The sequence below is a fragment of the Vicia villosa genome, linkage group LG2 (assembly GCF_029867415.1).
Source record: "Vicia villosa cultivar HV-30 ecotype Madison, WI linkage group LG2, Vvil1.0, whole genome shotgun sequence".
Taxonomy (NCBI): domain Eukaryota; kingdom Viridiplantae; phylum Streptophyta; class Magnoliopsida; order Fabales; family Fabaceae; genus Vicia; species Vicia villosa.
In genome coordinates, this window is record NC_081181.1 from 191,751,416 (window position 1) to 191,766,477 (window position 15,062).

Below are 15,062 nucleotides of genomic sequence, written 5' to 3' on the forward strand. Positions count from 1 at the left end.
GATTTGAATTTGAATAGGAGAAATAGTAATGGGCAAATTTTGGGGTATGACAGGTTGCATTCCAAATTGTGTGGTCGTTATTATCCAGGGGCGGTAAGTTGATATATGGTCTCCATATAAACTGTTGCAGAGTAAAAATAAAATTTAATTAATAATAAAATTGAAGTGATTTAGGGTGTAAAAAAATATAGACAGATATTTTACGTTTCCATGGACCATGTGATCGATAAGATTACGGTATCCAAGGAGACAATGTCGAGGGGTATCCTTCATTTTTTTCTTTTTTGCAGCCCACCTCTGTAAGAATAAATTAAATGTAAGAATATATAATGCTAAAAAATTGTAATATAATAAGTAATAAAAAAAGATTGTTAAAAAAATATGAACCTCGCAGCGTACGAAAATGATGGTAGCTCCGAAGGGATGGGTGCCAAAAAAGCTAATCGAGTATATCCCCAAGCTTGCTGCAGTTCAACACACCCTCCCATTCCACCGACTTCAACGTTTACTGACTTACACATTTCCCTATAAAGATAGGCTAACACGGCTGATCCCCAGCTATATGTATTGCATGTATCCAAATCTTGTAGCAATGGCACCCACGTGAGATCCACATATTTACTACTTTTATCGGGCATTAAGGATAAGCCAATTAAAAGTAGATTAAAAATTCTAGTGTATGCAGTTAAGTGTCCCACAGTTGAATTTTCATTTACCGGATTATTAGCTAACAATGATTTAAGTCAAGATATTAGAACCATCCGACCTTTTAAAGCTGTACGTGGTGGTTGAACGCCCAAAACTTCTTCCCACATGTCCAAGTCTACTTCGGTAGGACCGGTTACAACATTACCATTGACACGTAGACCCAGTAACATACTCACATCTTCCAACGTTATGGTACACTCACCAGTTGGAAAATGAAATGTATGTGTCTCGGGTCTCCATCTTTCGAGTAAGGCTATTACGAAACTTGTGTCTATATGGATATGTGGTATCCTTGCTACGGTTGCAAAACCCGATCTCGCCAAATAAGGTTGAATAACATCAGGAGAATCTAATTTTTTATGGGTTCTTGTTCTAAACTGTTCAGGATGAGCAAGCTGTAAAAAAAATTATATAAATATATAAATATATAATATAAGTGATGAGAGTATAAAAAAAAAATATAAATATATAAATATATAAATATATAAATATAAATATATAAATATATAAAAAAATTAACTAAATATATAAATAGAAACATTAATATTGATATAAACATGAATCTAAATATATTTAAACAAGTACCGCAACATGTTCGGGTGTTCCCCTATGTTTATCACCAAATCAGAAGAAAGACATTTTATATGAAGAGAAAGAATTTCAAGGAAAGAGATAAGTGATGAGAGTGTTGAGATTGTGATGATGAAAATGAAATATGAACTACCTATTTATAGAAGAAATTGGTAGGTGGTTGTGAAGTTATAATATTTAATAGTATGGTTACATATTAATTGTACTTGGTTAGATCCATTAATTAGGATTTTTACACATTGATAAAATTTCTTCAACTGTTCTACGAAATTTTACATACAATTCCATAGGACCTATGTTGATGAAAAATAAAAAATTTGCAAACATATCACGTACGTCTTCATCAGTTTTGATCTTCATCTCTGAATATAACAACAACCCATTTGAATTCAAATAGGGTTTTCTGTAGAAAATTTCAATAATTTCTCGGTCAATTGCAGTGACTTGATGTATCTGAGACTTAATGTCAGAAAAATTGAACGACTCCATCAACCTCACTGATATAGGATCAAATAAAATATTACCGGAAACAATATCATTTGAACAGTTTGGAGCAATAATGTGCACTACTCCAATAAAGAGAGCCATATGGAGAACTATTGTGTAATAGGTTGAGTCATACCCCAAAATTTGCCCACATATATTTACGATGGCCACTTTATTACGAATAAAAGTGATGGGGCGTTTGGTAAGAGTGTAAGGTTTGCGAGTGCGAGCTCCCGAGTTCAAATCCCATTTACTAACATTTTTTTTCTCTTTTATTTGGTTGCTAAATCTAGTTTTAATTTTAATTTTTTCATTTATATTCAAAAATCAAAAAAATAAGTTTTTTTTAATAATTTAATTTTAATTTTCGTATTTATTAATTAAGCAATTTAAAAAATATTTATTTTTTACTTTTTGCCATTTTATGCACTTTTTAGTAAAAAAAAAATCCAAAATACAAAAATATTTGATTGATTTTATTTTAGGACAGTTTTTATCATAATAATTATAATTTGAAGATCAAATCAAATTTGATTTCAAATTTTAATTATTATTGATTTTATCTTATCTTAAGTTTAACCTAATTTTGTCTTATAAATACTAATCTTATTCTCTAACCTCGGGGACGAACAATTCCTACCCTTATTTTGCCAAACCACATTTTTTAATCACCGACCATAATTTCTTCACACCACAATCTAACATATTCAATCGAAAACAAGCTTTTACCATACAAAACATCAATAACCACTAAGCCATAACCTTTACAAATTCTTCACCAGTCTAATGAACTAAACTACAGAAAATTCAAACAACATGTTCAACAATTCAAACCAAAAGTTGAATCAAAAGAATTATACTAATGTTTCTTATTGTTTTTCTTTGCAGATGAAAAGAAGTGAAAATCTGAAACGAAATTGAAGCTGCAATTTCCGCCGACAACATCGACATCGTTCATCACCGCGAATCAACACACAAGATCCAAAAGCCGCTAGCTCCGACTCCGACGGGCTAATCGCTACGCGCATACAGACGCGTCCACCGCCCTTTGCCGGACGAACCACGCGCCACCACGGATCCACACGCCTCCGATACCGGCGAAATCTACGCCGTGAATCCTCAAGCTCCGAAGCCCCCTTCGTTGGAAAATCCGCGTGGAATCATTACAGCAACGGTACACCTTCTTTCTCTTTAAATCATATGCTAATTTGTCGATTATGGGTTGTGATTATCTTGTGGTCTTACATGATTGATTAGAAGAGGATAATGGGAGAATAGATCTGAAAGTTCTTTTAGCCATGGTGGTTCTCTTTCCTATGAGTAAAGAAGAGAATAATGTGGGGATGAAAAATGGTTTCTACGTTACTGTTGAGTGTGGTTATTGTTTTATTTTATTTTTGCTCTCAAAATTTGTGGACACTTGTCTTTGTTTTATTGGTTGCTAAAAAGGTTGGAACAAGTCAAATTGAAGTTTTTTTATGCATATTTTATTCTATAATTTTTAGAAGCATGCTGATATTTTGTTATTTTTAGATATTTAATATCATGTTTAAAGAATGGTTAATATGGGTTTAATTATTATTTTTTTACTCAATTTATTTGCTGTCAAAACTCTCCCGTTTTCTTTATATCTCTTCTAGATTTAATTTCTTTGGAACAAAGTATAAAAAGAAAAAACATTTATTCATATTTAGGATATCAAGTTATCATAAAAATCTAAAAAACATCTTCCCTTTATTTTCGTTAAGAGATATTTTGTTCGTTTTGATTAAATTAACTTTGTTAATATGTTGTTCTCCTTCATTGATTTAATTTAAATAGTAAAAAATGCACAAAATATGCAATGTCAATTACTCTTTTTTTTATATATAAAAATGTAAAAACTCCAAAAAAAAATTAATTTGGTCATTTTCTTTTAGAATTCCATATGCCTAATTCTAGTTCGTAATTACTATTTGTTAGTATTTATTCATTTATTCATACATCATTTTGTGGTATCTGTCACTAATATTTTCTTGTTTTTACGAGGTACTACCATCGTGAGCATTAGCTTGTGCATGCTTCAGAGTTCCCCCGACTACCAACCATGTCAGATCAAATCAAAATGCAAAAGCTAAGTACCCTTTTATTTATCTATTTTTAATTTCTTTATCTTTTATTTTTATTAGGGTTAACCCCAATTGACCACCGAACCGATAATGTACTCACTCTTCTGTTTATTCTTTCTTGTCAAATTTTCAGGGTTTGTCGACCCCCAAAGCTACGAGTATCGGTAACCCTAAACCCTAACCATGATATCTTTTGTATTTTATTATTACTTATGTCAAACCCTATTAGGGATCCGCTGGTTTCATTGTCCCCTCCCCCCATATTGCTATTGTTTTTTTGCCTTATATTATCTGCGTGTTAGTAATTTAGGGAGTGCAACTTTAAATTGAATTAGTCTCACTAATTATAAGATAATTTAATCGAAGTGATCACGTGATTGATGCACCCACGCACACTTTTGGGGTACCCTCTCTGTTGCCTTGTTGCCTGTTGCTTTGTTGCCTGTTGCCTGTTGCCTTGTGTTATTTTGCAGAATAGTCAGTCCCTCGAATACGAGGATACCTTAGCCAGTTGCCTCGATTTAGATCATGGTCCCTAATGATGTTGCATTCGATATACATGATCTCGACCCTCGAAAGTTGCCTACAAAAAAGGCTGAGGTATCTTCTGGTTGCCTACGAAAGGCTATTCTGATCTTTCCCCTTAGGCTACCTGCCTCTCTATGGCATGGGTCAGTCTTAGGGCGAATGATAACTCGATGACCCTTCAACCTCCAAATGAAAGGCTTCCTTCCCTCTTATGGCATGGATAGACCCTTTCACCCTGAAAGGCTAAAAGAAATTTTTCATCAACTATCAAGGTAATTTGCCCTTAATTGCATGTTCTGGTTTAAATTTTTTCCTAAACATTTTCAAGGCTACGCTCATTTACAAGCTAAAGTCCTTGTCTCTTCTTCTACATTTCTTTTCAAAACGAGAAAAGCAATTAAGAGCCCATGGAAAACCATGGATGCAAAGGGTGCCTTACACCTTCCCTTTGCATAATTACCCCCCGAACCCTATTTTATTTAAAAGGTTTTTCCTTTTCTTTTAGCCTTTCTGATTAAATTTGGATAAAATAAAAGTCGGTGGCGACTCTTGCTTACCGCGACATTTCGATTAAAGTCAGTTCACCGTATTACAGATTGCATGCAACATCTATGCATTTATACAGAATTGGATTAGACTTGGCATGCATGTGCACTCCGTTCAAAATGGCGGTCACACGCTTTAGGTGCCCTCCATTCAAAATGGCGGCCACACCCTTCACATGGCCTCCATTCAAAACAACGGCCTCAAGCTAAGGGAGAGACATGCAGAATTCCCACGTGTCTTGCATGCTTGGGTCACATGTAGTCTTCTATTTTTTTCCATTGTGTATATTAAGCTCAAACCAGTCTCATTTTGTGACACCGAAACAAAAATGTCTCCAAATAGTTTTAACATTCAAGTCCACTACAACAGATTAATTTTTCCCGACATCAATGTTGGGTTCGTATTTCAAAACACAGACTCACAAACCCTCAAAATCAACCCCAACGCCAATTTTTCTCATCTCAAAGAACGTATCCAAAATAAACTTCAAATGATCGTAACCGACATTTTTTATCGATATCCTTTTTTTAGTCCGGTTGACGGTAGCATGTCATATACAACCACGAAGATCGAAAATGACAACGATGTTCGGTCTATGTTTCAATGCCACACTACGTATAATTGTTCAGATGTTATTGAACTATATGCGTGTATTATGGAGGCACATCAAGAAACACAACCAATATATCACGCTGAGCCATCTCAAACCCAAAATTATATGAGTCAGGAGTCTATCATTCCAATGTCACCACCCCCTGTAACACAAAACGAGCCATTTCTCCCAAACGAAGAGGTTGGAGACGACAACGATGCTGAGGAAGTCAGGTACGTAAATTCTCAAAATCTTTTTCGTGGCGATAGTGGAGATTCGAGTGATGAAATGGATGTGGGGCAACAACAGGTTCTTATGGATCTGTATAATCCACCACTTCACATGAGAAATGTCAGCTTAGATGAGGAAGATGATGGTTCAATATTTGAAACACCACTGCCAATGCAAATTGAAGGTGGTTTGTTTGGAATGAAATTCGCAAGTAAAAAGGAGTGTGTGTTTGCTATTGCTTAGTACCACATCAAACACTCTCTTGATTATGATGTTTATAAGTCTGATTCTAAAAGATATATAGTCAAGTGTAAGAATGACGATTGCATGTTCAGATGTAGAGGTTCTTTGGGGAAAAAGTGGTACGTGGATGATCACAAAAGTAAGTGGACAACACACATGCACTTCGGTTGCAATTACTCAGGACCATCAGAAACTAAACTCAAACATCATCAGTGACAGCATCAAACGTCTCATCCAAGAGGATGCCTCGTTGAAGGTTAAACACATTATTGCTCATATTTGTGAGAAATTTAACTACACGATTTCTTACAAAAAAAGCATGGATTGCGAAGAACAAGGCAATAGCATCTACCTATGGTAATTGGGAGACTTCCTACAACGACCTTCCGCAGTGGTTATTGGTCATGAAACATTATTTGCCAGGTATCATAATCGATCTAGAGACCGTACCGGCATTATCAGATGACGGGACACAAATTGATGGTTGTAGAATTTTCCATCGTCTATTTTGGGCCTTCCAGCCATGTATCAAGGGTTTTGCTTACTGCAAACCCGTTGTTCAGGTTGATGGGACATGGCTATAGGGAAAATACAAGGGAACCCTGTTACTAGCTGTTGCCCAAGATGGAAACAGGAACATCTTTCCAATAGCTTTTGCATTGGTTGAGGGTGAGACGGGTGATGCATGGAGTTTTTTTCTAAGGAATCTAAGAATGCATGTTACGCCGCAACCCAACATCTGTCTAATATCAGACATATATGTGTCCATTAAAAGCACATATGATAACCCGGAAAATGGCTGGCAATACCCACCGTCTACGCTTGTCTATTGCATTAGACATATAGCCCAGAACTTCATGCGAGAGATCAGAGACAAAGAGCTTCGCAAAAAAGTCGTTAACATGGGTAATTCTCAATATCCAAGGGTTTATTTGTAATTGATAATGTTATTTAAAAATATTTTGTTTAACTAATATTCTTATTTTCACTTACAGGTTATGCATTAACTGAATCAACCTACAACTACTACAGGGGTGAAATACGTATGTCAAATATGGATGCATACAACTGGGTATAAAATATTCCAAGAGAAAAATGGTGCAAAGCTTTTGATGGAGGGCAACAGTGGGGTCACATGACTACCAACCTGACAGAGTCAATGAATTCAGTCTTGAAGGCCCCTCGTAATCTACCCGTTACAACATTGGTAAGATCTACATACTTTAGGATGGGTGAGTTATTTGGCAGAAGAGGGCATGAATGGACAAAAAATTGGGTTCTGGACAACGATACACCAAAAGTTGCCTGAAAGGTATTGAAGAGGAGGATGCCAAAGTAAGCAGTCATCACGTTAGGCAATTTGATCGTCTAAGGTTCTGCTTCTTGGTGGAGGAAACTATGAACCATAATGAGTGTCGACCTACTCGTCATTTCAACGTCGACCTTAAAAATTAAACTTGCGAGTGTGGAAAATTTCAAACATTTCATGTGCCTTGCTCCCATGTCATTGTAGCGTGCGCGAGCATACATCAGGACTATTCTGTGCATATAGCTGATGTCTTCAAGGTCGTTAACGTGTTTAAGGTCTACGAAGAAAGTTTCATAGGGGTGGGGACTGAGGCTGACTGGCCTCAATACGAAGGAGACACTCTTTGCCACAATGACGCCATGAGAAGACGAAAGAAAGGCCGCCCAAAGAGTACCCGCATACGAACAAAAATGGATGATTATGAGAAGGAAAAAAGAAGATGTGGTATTTGTCGCGAATTCAGACATTATCGCAAAACATGTCTAAACCGAGCTAGACCATCATCTTAGTTGTGTTTAAGTTTTTATGTTGATTTATTTTCATCACTGCCTTGTAGTTTCTTTCAACATCAATGACAACTCTAATTAGAATATTCAACTTCTACTAACATCATAATAACTTTTACAACAACATAACGATTTAAAATTAGATTACAACAACATAAACAAAACAGCAAAAGACATACTTCAAACACTGTTACATCATATCAGGACTCACTCAACATACAACATTTAAACTACTCAAGTATAACTGCTAGAACGAGTGGATCTTGAACGTCTCGATTAACTTCTCCACTGTATGTCCAAAACATTAGATCCACATCGACATCACTTTTCACACGATCCCAATAATAAATGTAGGTTCCTTCTGGGCTTGCATCCGTCAAGGTTATGTATGGACAATGATAATCTATTTGTTTAACTTTGCGGGTAGGACCGTCAAGTTGTTGAAACCCAATGTTGATGGCTTTAACAACTCTACTAAAATTCCAATGCGGGTTCAGACATACCCTGATGTGTTCGCCTTCCTCAAAAAACACTACAGCCCAAACAGACATGATTTGTAACTGTTGAAAGTAACCACAACACAAGAATTGATAATTCAACCCTCACATACATACCTCTATTTATAGAAGATCAGACCTCTTCTACCTATATTTTTGGAGGAAAAATATAGTACAATATTTTACTTTGGCGGAAAATATTATTAATAATTTTTTATTATTTTATAATATTTTTTAAATTTTATTGTTCTCTTATGTATCAAAATAAATTAATTTTTATTGACAAATTTAATTTTTTATTTTTTTTAATAATTTAAATAATTAAATTATAATTATTTATATTAACTATTATTTAAAAAACATTTAAAATTAAAGAAAATACAAAAAAAGAAAAAAAATAAAATAATAGGTGACCTTCCTTTGAAATGGCGGCCACATGAAGCCTTTTATAAGGCCTCCGTTTCAAACGGCGGCCACCTGCTGTGTTCTAAAAAAAAACCTGCAAAAATTTTAAAAAGTGGAAAAATGGTGGCATTTTGGAACATAATTTTGGGGGGTGACATTTGTAGAATTTTTTTTCAAAGGGGTGACAGTACGGTCAAAAATCCTATAACTTACCAACATTTGAAATTTCAAAAGTAAAAGTGATAAATTTTAACAGGTGATAGAAAGAAAACAAGACATGTAATGTGAATGGATTTGACTACCCCTTGTACTTTTTTTTTTTTAATCAAAAAGAGGGAACCAGGCCCTCCATCAAATATATTAAAAAGAAGAGAGAAGATACAGAGCAAGAGAGAAAAAAGAGGGGGGGACCAAACCAAAACCCCTTAATGAGTAACTCTATAAATTGGAAGACCGATGGAGTTTTTAGCAAACTCCATAAGAATTTCCCTATGAACAACATCCCACCAGGTAAAGCCTTGAACATGTAATCCTATGTTAGCAAGCCTATCCGCACAGTAGTTTCCTTCCCGATAAATATGAGTGACCAAAAAGTTAATGGATTTAGTGTGGTTGATAACATTCTCCCATCTGCTCCTGAAAGCCCAAGGCACCATATGAGGTTTGGAGAAAGCGAGAACAACAAGCGTGGAATCCGTTTCGAGCCAGAGGTTATTCCAATTTTTCTGTCTAGCAATCTCAATCGCCAAAATGGCTCCAAATAACTCTGCTAGAAAAGCATTACCTGGACCTAGAAATTTGGAAAAACTTCCCTTATGCATACCGGTATGATCTCTATAGATACCACCACAAGCCGCACGTTGTGGTTCTCCAGACGCCGCTCCATCAGTGTTACATTTAATCCAATGCAGAATAGGAGGATGCCAAAGGAATTCCTTGACCAAGAAAGCTTTAGGAGGGTTAACATTAATATTGAAACTTTTCAGGAATTGAAAATCCAAGATAGCATTTGAACCTTTTTTCTGAGTGGAATTTCCAGCAAACATAACATCTCTCTTAACCTCAAAAAGTAAGGTGTACCAGTTGCATTTTTTATCCTCGAACCGACATAAGTTGCGAGCTTTCCAAATCATGGATACCACACTAGAGACCGCCGCCATCCACACCACCTTGCTTTGCTCAGAAATTAGTTTGTTGTAAACGGACCAAATGTCTTCTATAGAATTGCACAATAACGATAAAGATTCTGACAAGAAATGCCAAAATCTGGCCGCAAACGAGCAATTGAAGAACAAATGCTCCACTGTTTCTCCCATAATACCACACAGATTGCAAAGAGAAGGTAGATAGAAACCCCTAACAGCCATGTTATCGTCTGTCGGCACTTTATTGTGAAGCAACCTCCATAATAGTAAGGAGTACGAGGATGGAATCAGCTTGTTCCAAATGCGTTTCCCCCAATCTATAACGCTGCTTTTGCTGGAGATGAAGTCGTAAGCTAGCTTCAAGGTTAGAATGCCGTCAGTTGCGGGTTTCCAAACCAGGAGGTCCACAGTTTGAACCACTGACAAATGAACTTGATCAAGAAGGGAAACCAGTTGAGGAAACATTACCTTAATATCAGTAGGCAGCCTCCACTTTCTATCATGAATATACACAACAACTTTGTCTTTGTAGAACGGATTTGAAACTCCGGAAGCGTTTAAAGAATCAAGCACCACCGAACCATTCCAATTGTCCGACCAGAAATTAATCTTCTCCCCATTTCCTATTAACCAGCAAGAATTCTCTTTAACCTCTTCCAAAGACGCTTTAAAGCTGCTCCACAAAGAAGAAAAAATGTGATACGAGATCTTTCGGCCATCCCGCAAAACTCTGGCCCTAAGCAAAATTGCCCACTGCTCCTTCGAATTAAAAAGATCCCAGCACTGCTTCAGATTGGCAGCGTTGTTTAAAGAAACCAGAGATCGAATTCCCAAACCTCCCTCTCCATACGGCCGACAGCATGTGTCCCAGGCTACCGTGACAGTTTTTCGCTTGTTTATCTCCCCACTCCAGATAAAATTCCTAGCCCATCTATTAATGCTCTTCAGAACCGAAATCGGCCAAGAATATATCACTAAGGTGTGGATCATCATGCTTTGCATAACAGATTTGACAAGCACTAATCTGCCAGCAATAGATAAAAGGCTAGCTCTCCATGCCGTAAGCTTGTTTCGAATTTTATCCGCAATGCCTTGAAAGTGGATCGGTTTTGGCCTTCCTCGAAAAATTGGAGCACCCAAATACGTGAAGGGACCCTGTCCCGTATTGAAACCCAAACGAGAGGCAATATGAAGATGTCTTTGATTTGTAATTGACCCTGCATAGATTATAGATTTAGAAGGATTTACATGTTGACCGGAAGTATTCGCATACCTTTGGAAAAGATTTGTCAAAGCCTCTATAGAACCTTTGTCTCCTTTGCAAAAAACCATGATGTCGTCCGCGAATAAAACATGCGAAGGCACATACGAATCCCTAGTAGCTTTAATAAGCTTCACCTTTTTTTTCTCCACAAGTTTAGAAATTCCCCTGCTAAGCACGTCTTCGGCTAAGCAAAAAAGAAGCGGCGATAACGGATCACCCTGACGCACTCCACTTTTACAATTAAAAAAACCTGCCTGCATACCATTAACCGAGACAGAAATGACCGCAGAATGAAGAATAGCAGAAATCCAGTTGCAGAATTTTTCCTCAAACCCAAACCTTTTGAGAACTTTTAGTAAGAAATCCCAATTTAGAGTATCGAATGCCTTAGATATGTCAACTTTAATGGCCAAGTTTCCGTTCTTGCTCCGGTTTGGAAGGAGATTGATAGCTTCGGAGGTGACGCAAATGCAGTCTTTAATCGTCCTTCCCTTGATGAAGGCCCTTTGTTCCTTAGAAATTAGAGAAGGCATTAACACTGCTAATCTGTCCGCCAGGATTTTGGTTATAATTTTGTGTTTGAAATTCGCCAGCGCAATAGGCCTGTACTGATCAATGGACAGCGCATTTGGAACTTTAGGAATCAACACCAAGGTGTTGGAGTTATAATTCGGAGTGATCCACCCTTCTTTAAAAAAATGCAGAACAACCCCTAAGACATCATCCTTAATTATGCTCCAGTATTTTTGATAAAAGAAACCGCTGAAACCATCCGGTCCCGGGGCGCTCTCGTTGTTCAAGCTCGATACGGCTGCAAAAACCTCCTCCATTGATGGCAGCCTGGTGAGATTAGTGTTTTGCTCAACTGTCATCATATTAGGAATTACTTCATTAATGAGACTATCATCCTGCAACACAGAAACATTGTTAAAAAGGTTAGTATAAAAGTGAACCACATGCTCCGCAATTTGTTTCCTATCCGTAATGATGTTCCCGTCCACTTTTAGACAAGCAATTTTCTTGGTGGTTTGCTTAATCTTGGCAACCCTGTGGAAATATTTCGTATTCCTATCCCCTTCCGCCGTCCATTTGACACGGGCTCTTTCCTTCCAAAAAATCTCTTCTCTTTGAAGAGCAAGATCTAGCTGAACCTGAGCATTTCTCTCCATAGCCTCCAGCGAATCCGAGGGGCCATCTTCCACTATCTTATCCTGAATTTGCTTGAGACTGTCTTCCGAATCCTTGACTTTGTCTTGGACATTACCAAAAGTGTGTTTATTCCAATCTTTGAGCCTTGATTTTAGAATTTGAAGCTTTCTTTGGAGAATGAACATAGGACATCCCACTACCCTAGTTTTCCAAGTCTCAGTAATAAGATCTTCGCAGCCTTGATGCGAGGCCCAAGTGCGCATAAATTTAAAAACAGAGGCCGGTTTGTCTTGACTGTGCAAAAACTCAAAAAGAATAGGATAGTGATCCGATTTGTTACGGGAAAGGGTTCTGCAGGAATTGCTACTCCAATGATCAATCCAACCTTGATTGCAGATTGTTCTATCTAGGCGCCTCTCAATGTGCATAACACCTTTTCGACCATTCTTCCATGTGAAAAAGGCACCAGAGGTAGGGAGATGAACCAGGGAGTTCCGGTTCGTCCAATTATTGAAATCATCAATCGGAGTTCTAGCCGGAGACCTAGAGCCGCTATGTTCATGAGCCCCCAATATGCAGTTGAAGTCCCCAATGAAAGCCCAGGGAAGGTTGAAATTATTTTGGAGTTGAGATAAGTTATGCCAAAGCAATCTACGATTCACAAGATTTGTAGAAGCATAAACAGCAGACACACCAAAAAACCTGTCCTGGATCTTCAGAGTAAAAGAGACCTGCTGGCAGTCGGCAGCAACCACTTGAGGTTCAAGAGATAAGAGGCAGCAGCACCAAAGATTAGGATCTAAGCCATCCCTATTGTTCACAGCAAACAGCTTAAGACCTAATCTTTGAAGCCATCTAAAAGGAAAATCTTTCACATCCATCCATGGTTCAGAGATGAAAACAAAGTCCGGTTTATTTACACGAATGAGTCTTTTTAGAGCTAGTTTTGTGGGAGAGTTAGCAATACCTCTCACATTCCAATAAAGGCACTTCATGGAAGAGTTCTAGCCGGTCCTGCTTGAGACCTTGAGGCATTTTTCGCTTTGTTTCTTGCTGCCTGTTTCTTTTTCAGAATTGAAACCGCATTAGTAAAAGCTCCATCTAAGTCTGCAGGGTCCTCCTCCAAGTCTGCAAGATCTGCCCAAGAGTTGTGAAGAACAGTGCTGTCGTTGAGTTGCGTTTCCACCACAACCGTTGATTCCACAAAACCTGAACTGGAATCATCCGGTGGCTGAGAGATGTAATTTAAAGGATTCGGCACTATAACTGGTTCCACTGGCGTCTCTTCTATTAAATGTTGAGTCTCCTTTTCCAGATTTTCGTTGCTTGTTGTTGCCTCGGGAGGTTTGTTGTTTTGTTTCTGAACATATGCGCCTTTCGTTCTAGGAGCTGGGGGAGCAGTCTGCTTCTGTAGAAATTTACAATCCTGTTTAGCGTGTCCCAACTTCTTGCAATGCTCACAAAAAGGTGGGATGTTCTCATATTCTATGTCTGCGAAAAACGCGAATCCTTTTCTTTCTACCAGCACATTGTGATTCAGAGGTTTTGTTAGATCCATATCAATCAGAACACGCACAAATTGCCCAAAGGTACGGTCAATTCGCGATTTGGATGACGCAGCATCGATGCAAATTGGCGTACCAACACAACTGGCTATTGCAAATACAATTCTTGGTCTCCAATATTCCTGTGATAAGCCGAAGAAACGAACCCAAACCTGCGCCGAAGTATTACTTTGGATTGCGGGATTGAAATCTCTTGTCCAGGCGAAAAGCTTCAAAGAGCCTGGATTTAGATTTAAGGTACCTGAGGCTCTAACTCTGTGCATATCTTCAATACTGGCAAAATTGAACTCGTAGTAACCCTTTCCCAATGACAGTACCCCCCAGTTTCTGATGTCTTTCCAAATAAGAGACAGTTTTTCCTTAAGCGCCGCCACTGTGAGCGGAGAAGAACCCTTTGGCCAAATGACTCTACCATGGAGGTTGTTTTTACATTCGGCAATACCTGCTTCATACTCATCTTCTGGAATTGTTATGGAGGGTTTGTCTCCTTTGATAACCGGATTAGGTAGTTGCGATAGCGGAATATCACAGACACCTTTAAGAGCTTGAGCGAAGGATTTTGGATTTTGAGATTTTGTTTCTGTAATAGAAGGAGGAATCTGCTGTTTTTGAATGGTAGTTGTTGTAGTAAATTCATTCCTGGTTTCTGGAAATAGATCTAACACGTCCATGGCTTCAGCGGCGGAGGAAGGCAAAGGGGGAGAAATTAGGTTTTGAAGCTGCCACCGCTCATTTCATTTTGGAGTACTCTTCGGTTTCAATATCAAAGAGAGAGAGAGTGATTGAAAATGCTGCAAATGAAATGCATTGATTTGATTCATTCAATGAAGAAAAAGAAAAAAAGAAAGATGACTACCCCTTGTACTTCGAAGAACCCAAAATGGGAAGTAAATGACACGTTGTATGGTGAAGTAAATTTAACTAATCAAAGTGAACTAGTGAAATAAATTTAACTATATACACGCTAACAATTTCTTTAAGGTTTTAATCTCTTACATGAACATTTTGACATAGTTCAGAAAGATAAGGAGTAAAAAATGAATTACATTCAAAAAAATTAAACATATACAAAATAGAAATGAAACTTAATGAAATGCTTGGATAGCAACAAAAATAAAAAGTACCTAAAATGTAGGATAGGACAATGAGATTCAGTCAAGCAACATGATGTGGAATGGAAATCCCGAAG

General features: G+C 37.6%; 1 protein-coding gene across 1 annotated transcript; it reads right to left on the reverse strand.

Annotated features, from left to right (window-relative positions):
* Positions 1-8,078: 8,078 nt before the first annotated feature.
* Positions 8,079-13,303, reverse strand: LOC131650967 (uncharacterized). The gene is made up of 4 exons (XM_058920664.1): positions 12,113-13,303; positions 11,203-12,019; positions 9,188-11,112; positions 8,079-8,408 (listed from the first exon to the last, which is right to left on the reverse strand). The coding sequence occupies exons 1-4, from the start codon at positions 13,301-13,303 to the stop codon at positions 8,079-8,081; spliced, it is 4,263 nt and encodes a 1,420-aa protein (XP_058776647.1).
* Positions 13,304-15,062: the final 1,759 nt, after the last annotated feature.